Here is a 9,279-nt window from a genome sequence, read left to right as displayed (position 1 = left end):
ACTGAAAAAAAATTCTGATATGTGACAAAGGATGAACATTCTTAATTCATAAAGAATTTTAAAACAATAAAAAAGGCAAACTTTCCAAGAGAACAGGGAAGAAATGAACAAGCAGTTCTCAAAAGAATGAATATAAATGGCTAATAAACATGTCACTAAGTAATCAAACAAATATGAAATGTAAATGTAATACTTTTCTGTGATTAAATTTGCTAAGTTATAGCAATTTTCAATTTTGAGGTAAGATATACTACTAGTAGGACTGTAAATGGACATAATCTTTGTGGTGAATAATGTACATCAAAACTCTCAACAATTTACACATCCTTTCACCAAGTAATTCTATCTTTTGGAAGTAGTCATTTCTGTACAGATATGATTACCTTTTAAGATGGTGATCATATCACTGGTTACTTGTTACACTCTATAAACAAATTGTTAAACAGGAAATTGTTTTTTTCAAATTATGGTACTTTCATTAAACAGAATATTTTGCAATCATCTAAAACCCAAAATGTTTAATAATATGCAAAAATGTTTACTATATAACAGACTATGAAATAAAGTACAGATGATTCCAGTCTTGAAAATATAACTGTTTAGTTATACCTAGAAAAACAAGAAGTACATAAACAAAAATGTTCAGAGGTTCTCTCTGAATGACAGCATTACAGGTGATTGTGTAGACGACCATGAGACCTTCCCTATTATCCAGCTCTCCATAAATAACAAGTTTTTTATTTTATAAAGAACATGTTAGATAGAACATCAAATACTTTTATGTTGCAAAATCATTTACTATTAATTTTCTCTTTTTTCTTTTTTTAGGTGCATGATCTGGGAATTGAACCTGGGTCTCCTGCATGGAAGGGTTATTAATTTTTAAAACTAAAATTAATTGAGATTTTTACCTCGGTGTACTTTTACATTTGCTTTTTTCTTGGGGTAGGGGGAGAAAGGGAGTTGGGGGACATGAAAAGCAATAGCTATGACTAGACATGGGTAATATGGAACTGAGCCCTTCCTATCACATGTACATCTCACCTAAATGTATTTTCAGTCAAAAAGAAGTTAAATATAAGTAAGTGCCAGTAAAATATCACCATTAATATTCTGAAAGTTGATCTAATTAATATTTTATTCTTCCTTTCAACATATTAGACAAAAAGAAAATACTCGATAACCTAAGTGTATTAATTTCTTTGGAGACAACCATTTTATCCTTTAGGATGACATGAAAGTAGGTATATGTAAAATTGAGATTTCTATGGCCTTTATATGCCTTTTTTGGGGAAAACAAAATGATGTATTGGCAAGAAAACAATTGCATCTTTGGAAAAAAAAAACTTCCTTGCCAAACTTTAATACCCTGTAAATGGACCTATCATATTAGAGCAGGTAAAGCACAAGCACAGCTACTCCCTTCATCTAGATCAGTCCACTTAGCCTCTGCCTAAACCTCATGTTATTTCAGGCAAATCTGGTCACCCAGAAAGACCCTCCACCTTCCAGCCTCTATCAAACGTACTCATTCCTAATCAGAAGAAAGACAGCGTTCTTCTGAAAGGAAAACAAAAGGAAACAAACATTTGTCAGGCGTCTTCTATAAGCTCTTCCCTAGGTATTTCACATTCAATATCTCAACACCACCATGCAATCATGCATAAAGTTCTCTAGAATTCTCTTCTTCATTTAAGAAAAAGGGAAATTATATCTCCTTCATTCATTTTAGGTGATGCCTGGGGCAACTACAATTTCATTGAAAGAAAAGTAATAAATGCTGCTTGATAGAGGTGAGAATAAGTAAAAAAAAAAAAAAAGCTAAATTATCTGCTTTCATTTGGCTTGAAAGAAAAAAACAAACATGCTCTGCTATATATTAAAATATTAGACCAATGCACAACATACTGCAAAATTTTAATACAATGTGGTCAAATGCAATATTCAAATATGAAAATTTCAAGCACATGAATGTTATCTTCTGAAAGATGAACTGAACTTTTGATAGCTACCTTAGTGTAACTTTACACAATTCTTTCCTTCAGTAATGTCTGACACCAATCTTGAAACTAGTTAGAAAAGTCTGATGTTAAGATGACACCTCAACATTGAGAGACTGAAGAGAATATTCCAACGCCCATCTTCACAATTCATCATCGGAGGACTGATCATCACCTTCATCCCTTACTTCTCGGTATTTCCTTGAAGTCTCCCCTTCTGGATTATAGCTCTGCATTTTAATATTCAGTCTTTCAGTTAATTTTTGTGCTGCGAGTTTGGCTTGCATCTCCTTTAAAAAAAAAACAAACAAAAATTTACACATTTACAACTTTTCCCTACAATTTCTCAGTGGGATGTCAGGCAAATAGAATCAGAGATAAAATGGCAGAACACCCAGCCTAGTCCTCTCTCTGCCGCAACAGAACAAGCCTGATTGCTGTGCCCTACAGATGCCCTACAGATGCCCTACAGACAAAACAGAGCAAAGCTTCCGAGAGCTTCTGAGAGCTACCAATTACAACTATAGTTAAGTTATTGACTTCCAATAATAAACAACACTGCATGGAAATATCCTAACTCGACACAAAAATTGGATAATCAGCACTGGAACAGTTAAAAACACTTGCAGATTTTTAAGGATGTGAGCATACACATGTGTACAGACTCACACTCACACATGGATGATCTGAGCTATCAGATGTCAAAAATCACTAATGTTGTATTCATTCTCCAACTGATAGAACCTTTTTCCCTAGATTAAATCAGGGCTTCTAGAATTGAGGGTGACATTTCAATGCCACAATGAAAATTTTAAAAATACTAAAAAGCTGAATATCTCTCTCAGAATAAAATCCCACAAGAAATCACTATCCAATAAAAATCCAACTAGTTCTGAGATACTGGAAATGTGCTAATATACTGCTGACTGATGGCAGTTTGGAACACTCTTTCCTAACCTGGCTCTTCCCTTTCCTCCTGCTTTCTTCTCCATGACTTGAAATGTCCTCCCACTCAGGACATTCTACAGGTAAGCAGGACCGTAGTGGGAGCTACTACTACTAACCTACCAAGGAAGCCAATTTCAAAATGAAAGGTTTAATTCAAACTAAAATAAATAAAGAGGCATAGGTAGACAGATAGACTCATATCTTAAAGCAGTAGGATGAAGCTAGGACAGGCATTCTTAAATGCCCAGAAACTATTAAAAGGACAATTCCCCAATATAATAGCCATAACTAGATGATAATTTTTGTTTATTTTATTATACTAAGAAAAATGACTTTAAAAAGGAGTGCGCGATGGGCGGGCCGCGGTGGCTCAGCGGGCAAAGTGCTTGCCTGCTATGCCGGAGGACCTCGGTTCGATTCCCGGCCCCAGCCCATGTAACAAAAACGGAGAAACAGAATACAATAAAACAAGAAAATGTTTAAAAATGTTTCCCTTTCTTCCTTCCTTCCTTCCTTCTATCCTTCCTTCCTTCTCTCTGTCTTTCCTTTAAAAAAAAAAAAATAAAAAAAAAAAAAAAAAAAAAAGGAGTGCGCTGAAAATGCCAAGGCAGAGTAACAGCCTAGTTCTGCGTTAGTTGGTGTTAGTCAGAGAACCTGACTAAAATCTAACTAAGCAGTATCTAAGAAATCAGGCTGTGGTTTTCCTAGGATGCAAATTATTATTATTCACATATATCTAACCCCTTCTATTCTCACACTTATTTTCTCTCATTCCATGTTCTTTACACAAATTGTACTTGTTTAAAGTTCAATACAGAACATACTGATCTTTGGAGACAGTATATATAAAAGTAAGTCTCCAAAAACAGGCGACTCCTATCCTCACATGGGCATGCAGATCCTGCTTTCAAACAGAGCATACGACTGCCTGCTGGCAACTCAGCACTATTCCTCCCCACACTCTTTTACGCTCTCCCCTATGTTGCAGATGGAAGTGTGGGAACGATATTTCCCTCAATCTCTTAGGAGGGCTCTGGATTCAATGCCACTAGTAAGAAGCACTTATATGAAGAGAGAGGAGATATTTTTGCTCCTTCAACAGCAGTGGGCAGATGTATGGGCTTTCAAGAGATGTGAAATTTTGCAGCAGTCTCTCCACATTTTCTAGTACATCTCCATAATGATATTGTAGGCAAGTGCTATCACTGCCAGCTAATGATATTATTAACGATATTCAGCTACTTTCTGAATTTCCAGCAACTGCCCAACTCTTTGAAACTAGTGACACATATCTGAAAGCTAGTGGCAGCTTTCCCTGACCATCATTTCTCTAGCACCTAATCTTCTCTATGAATATTATATATATATTTATATAAATTTATATATATATAAATATATATATATTTAATCCCTTTTCCCCTTCAACTACCTGGAGTAAATTCTAACTGATAGAAGTAGCATCCAAAATACACACAGGAAAAAATAAAAATACTCTAAATACCTCATAATTCTGTTTCTGCTGTTTCTGAAGTGCCAAAGACTCCTCTATGGAGAGCAGCTGGGTAGGCATATGGTGAAGTGGCAGAAGCCGAGCAGCTGTGATGTCATCAAGATGTTTCTTATCCCTGTGTCGCCTTTCTTCTGAGGAAACAGGAGACCCTCTTCTTTGATAATGACTAGATGAATCACTATGTTGCAAAGGTAATCTGAAGGAGGAAAATTTATGTACGTGAAAAGACTATTTTTATATAAGCACACATTTAAAAGATTCACGTACACACACACAAATGGTTTTTAACCTTAGAATTGTTATATAAAGTTAACTGTAAGCAATTTACCTATATTATATTTGTTGATAAAATTTCTCTCCTTTTTCTGAATATATTTACTGCAAAAACATGAGTCTTGGGCAGGCTATGGTGGCTCAGCAGGCAGAGTTCTCACCTGCCATGCCAGAGACCCAGGTTCGATTCCCAGTGCCTGCCCATGCAAAAAGAAAAACAAAAAACAAACAAACAACAACAAAAAAAACATGAGTCTTACCCCAAGGAAGCCTCATGAAATGGGAGAAAGCTGGCAGATGCTATGTGCTCTCCCAGCTGAGGGAGAAATCCCAAACTTAATCAGCCCCTTTCTTTGAAGTTAAGGTTATCTTTCCTTGGATGCCTTAGTTTGAACATTTTCATGGCCTTAGAATTGTAAACTTGCAACTTAATAAATTCCCCTTTTAGAAGCCAAAAAAAAAAGCAACTTGAGTATTTAAATTGGCATAACCTTTCTAGTATAATTTGAGAATTCTTTGCTCTAACAGATACATATACAGGCTAATTCCTCTGCCTTTTCTTTCCCTCTTTAAACTTTAAACTTGAACTGCAGCTATTTCTTATATATTTATTTTTAAAAAGTCTGCAAAAGGTCTACTGTCTAGTTGAGAAAATGAACTGTTCAAACAGTTCCAGTGCAATATACCACCAGACACTATGATGGATATCTTTACTGGAACACAGAGAAGAAAATGGCCAGTTCTTTTGACAGAAAAATTTCAAAGAAGAGAAACTTGTCTTGAAATCAGTGCTCATCATGTAAAGGAAGGGAGAAGGGCATCCCAACAGGAACGTGAAACAATATGGCTGCAGCATACAGGAGGTTCAGGAGGTGGAGAGCATAGAAAAAGCAGCAAGACACAAGGCTGGAGAACAGGCTTGGCCCAGACTGAAATGCAGAGGTTTATTCTATACAATGGGTTCAGATTTGCATTTTACAGTATCACTTTGGCCATAATTATAGAGGGACGAGAGCCTTCACTTTGACAGAGAGGATGAAGACAATGATTAAGGAGAGATTAAGGTCACAGTCTTCATGACTATCAAACATGGGAATAAGGTAAGGAAGACACTTTGGGAGGAAAAAACCAAGGAGGTGGTAAAACCACTAACTTAGGAAACATGAGCATTCAAGCATTTTTGGCTGAGAATATCTTTATCAGCTCCTGCAACTACTTTTCCTTTAGCTTAGTTTAAGGGGAAGCTGTTTTTGTGTACTAAAAAATGGTTCTAGAAAAAAAGTCACAGTAAACTCTCCAACTCTAATTATGTTTTATTATGAAAAATTGGCTACATATCAAGAAATTTAACACTCCTCCGTTACTTAAAACCTTTTTAATTACTTGGCTATAAAATACTAAATACTACTTTTCAACATGAATTGTCCATTCCAGTCATGTTGCTCTATTTCCAAAACACATTCATTCCTAACTACAAGTAGTTTTCACACAAAGCCCAAATTCCCTCCTTAAAAAAAAAAATTCTAACAAATATTGTTCCTATGCTAGATCTATTTCCAATGGTACTTACATATTTGTTTTAAATTTATGTAGTGGGGGCACTGGATTTTTGGCTCGCATTTCTAGCACTTCCACGTAATGGGGCTTCTTCTGAGTCCTGCTATGAAGATCTGTCAAGTTAGTAGTGCTTGTGTTTTCTTCAGAGCCGTGTTCACCTTGGTCTGTAATTGTGATCTTCTGTAATCTATCAATAAACAGGCTGTCAGAGCTGCTGGAAATATCTTCTGCTTGACCTGAAACACAACGCTGAGGAAGATGCTCACTAGCTATAGATGAGAAAGTTGCACCGATTCTGACGCTCGACCCTGGGCTCTCGTTCACTGTGCACTTTGCCTCTGTGGTCTCTTCATCGCTTTTGTTAGTGAGATCTGCAATTCCCTGTTTTTGTGAGGTTGTTTTAGATGACTTGATGTTATCCACAGAGGAACAGTTAGGAATTAGTGATGAAGTATCAAGTATCTGATCAGAATTCTGGGTCTTATCTGTGTCCACATCAACTGCTACAACCACAGTTTGCCTTGGTTTACAGCCTAATCTAACGGGATGAAACAGTTCGCTTTTTCCTCTAAATTCTTCACGTTCGGCAAGGGCTGCTTTCAGTCTGGCAGCACAGTCTAAGATCTTTTTACCTTTGTCGGGCAATTTGCAAATGAATTTTCTGTCAAATGGAAAAGAACAAGTATACATCACTGGCATGTTTTTAACCCCAAGATGGGAATTTAAAAAACAGAGCATTATCCTCAAAAGGAGAAAAACTGGCTTTTAAACAAAAAATTTGATTTCCAACTGCCCCACACAAGAATGAAACAAATTAAGACATTACCCAAATACTCTGCTGGAAGAATAGAGAATAATTTTTGTCTCATCTAGCTAGAACTGCAGAAAAGTAATTTAAGTATACAATAACAACACAAAGCATTCCCATATTGTAACAGTTTTTAAAATGTGGTCCCCAAGGCCATCTTGTCTGCAAGGTCAAAACTATTTTCATAAAAATACTAAGACAGGAGTGCAAGGGCAGTTCAGTGATAGAATTCTCACCTGCCATGCAGGAGACCTGGGTTCAATTCCCGGTCCATGCACTTTCCAAAAAACAAACAAACAAAAATTCAACAAATGGTGCTACAATAACAGGATACTCACATGGAAAAATAATGAAATGTGATCCCACCACAGAGCATACAAAAAAAAATACTAAGACATTTTTTTACTATTTCACTCCCATGCTCGCATATGGGTAGGGCTTCCCAAAGGTTTTGTGATGTGATGACTAGTGGAACGTATGCTTGTATATTTTTGTGTTTTAAAGATTTCTCTGTTGTAATTCCTAATAAACATAAATACTGATAGATATAAGAGATATAAGAGCTCTTCGGGATTGTCAATTATGTTTAAGAGGAAAAAGTTAAGAGAATTATACATTAAAAAGTCCACTCTCACAAAATCAAAACACCTATCTATTAGGAAGGTGCCAAATGATTATTTTTTCCTTTTTGCTGAGTGGAGTCTTTTTTCCATTTCCCTTTCTCTTTAGCTATATAATACACGGGAAGGAAAAGTTACATCTCAGGCCCTCTTTTCTTTCTCCACATTCATTCCCAGTTTCAACTATTAACACTTCTCTGCAGTTGAGACTCCCCTATTTTTCCAGTCTCCTCTCTAGAGCCCCACGACCACTTCTCCAGCTTTTAACTAGACATAATTAACTCAATGTCTGTTCAGCCCTTCCCTCAACTCATTCTAAGCAAATTCAACCTGGACCTTTTCTCCTCCCCCAATTTTCCTAGTTTTGGCAATGGTTTACCTGGAAACTTCCAGCATGGACGCTGGAAACAACATATTCAAATTATCCCATGCTTGATGTAATTTTCTCCATCTCATGGCCACCGTTCTCATTCGCTTTCTTAAGAAATCCCCTTGTTGGGAACCTATCTGAAAATATCCTCCTATTGCCTTAAACCTTTTATTCCTTCAAACCATCCTCCACTTAGCTGCTAAATGAAGTTTCCTTAAAAAAAAAATTACTTATTATATTACTACCCTGGTTGAGTGAGAGTTCAAACTTTCTCGGCTTAATAAACCATTCTTCATATCCCACTTCTCCCACTTCCTAGAGTTCGTGAAAGAAAGATTTTGAGATGAAATTCACAAGATATTGAGCCTTTACTGTACTGGGCACCAGTTGTGGGGAGAGGGGGGACACAGAAAGAGTTTATAGCACAGACCTTTCCTTCAAGGATTCGCCACAACACCTGGATAAAGAAAACCAACAAGGTGGTAATGAACAGCTCAAACGATAAAACACAAGTCCAGTACCCTACTCATCCGGCAGTGTGACTAGTGCGTGACTGGCCGTAATGCGGTGCAGTTTTGCGGCTGCAGACTGTCCCCTCGCCTGTGGGGCAGAAATGAATCTGAGACAAGGTCACCTTCCCGGGAAGGGAACCCCGGGGTGGGGAGGAGCTTCCCAGGGAGCCGGGACCAAAAGAGCCTGGCAGTGACCCGGCAGGACCCAAGCTTACTCGTTGCGCAAAAGTCTCTCCTGGCGCTTCAACATCTCCCGCAGCTCCGCCAAACTCCGCTGCCCCAAGTCCTCGAGAGCCTGGGGCTCGAAGCCGCGGGGCAGCGAGGACATTCTGCTGGGGCTGAGGCTGGCGAGGCGGCGGGCAGTCGGCTTCCTCACCAGACCTCGCCGCTAGCGCCAGACCCGCAGCCGGCGGCGACTCCGGGGCACGAGCGGGAGACGCCATCTTCCCGGAAGAACGAGTCTCCTTCGAGCCGAATCGAGCTTTATTGAAACGCCGGAAACAAACACAGACAAGGAGAAGGGGGCGCCGGGAGGAGCGGAAAGAGGCGGAAGTTGCGAGTGACGTCAGCGCCTCGGCCGAGTTCCCTTTTCGCGCCGTTTGCTGGCTTGTCTTTTCGTCGCCTATTCATTTGTTTACATCTAAAGTATTTATTGAGTGCCACCGTTTTTCATGTTTATGC

The 9,279-nt window shown here is 38.2% G+C and overlaps 1 protein-coding gene across 2 annotated transcripts; it reads right to left on the bottom strand.

Annotated features, from left to right (window-relative positions):
• Positions 1-1,898: 1,898 nt before the first annotated feature.
• POLR2M (RNA polymerase II subunit M) lies at positions 1,899-9,060 on the bottom strand. 2 transcript variants are annotated; one of them, XM_077128026.1, is made up of 4 exons: positions 8,814-9,060; positions 6,302-6,949; positions 4,450-4,654; positions 1,899-2,290 (listed from the first exon to the last, which is right to left on the bottom strand). In XM_077128026.1, the coding sequence occupies exons 1-4, from the start codon at positions 8,924-8,926 to the stop codon at positions 2,144-2,146; spliced, it is 1,113 nt and encodes a 370-aa protein (XP_076984141.1). In that variant the 5' UTR covers positions 8,927-9,060; the 3' UTR covers positions 1,899-2,143. The 2 variants fall into 2 exon arrangements, with proteins under 2 accessions (XP_076984141.1, XP_076984142.1); XM_077128027.1 differs by lacking the exon at positions 8,814-9,060 and adding an exon at positions 8,096-8,475.
• Positions 9,061-9,279: the final 219 nt, after the last annotated feature.

Source organism: Tamandua tetradactyla, chromosome 14 (genome assembly GCF_023851605.1).
Source record: "Tamandua tetradactyla isolate mTamTet1 chromosome 14, mTamTet1.pri, whole genome shotgun sequence".
NCBI classification, from domain to species: domain Eukaryota; kingdom Metazoa; phylum Chordata; class Mammalia; order Pilosa; family Myrmecophagidae; genus Tamandua; species Tamandua tetradactyla.
This window is presented reverse-complemented; position numbering and strand designations above follow the sequence as displayed.

Bases quoted from the DNA above. Each gene is read 5' to 3' on its own strand.
- POLR2M (XM_077128026.1), bottom strand. From the start codon at position 8,926: ATGTCCTCGCTGCCCCGCGGCTTCGAGCCCCAGGCTCTCGAGGACTTG. The intron at 4,655-6,301 runs GTAAGTACCATT...TTCCTCCTTCAG, and splicing joins CATAAATTTAAAACAAATAT to ATTACCTTTGCAACATAGTG. The intron at 2,291-4,449 runs GTATTTAGAGTA...TTTTTTTTAAAG, and splicing joins AGCAGAAACAGAATTATGAG to GAGATGCAAGCCAAACTCGC.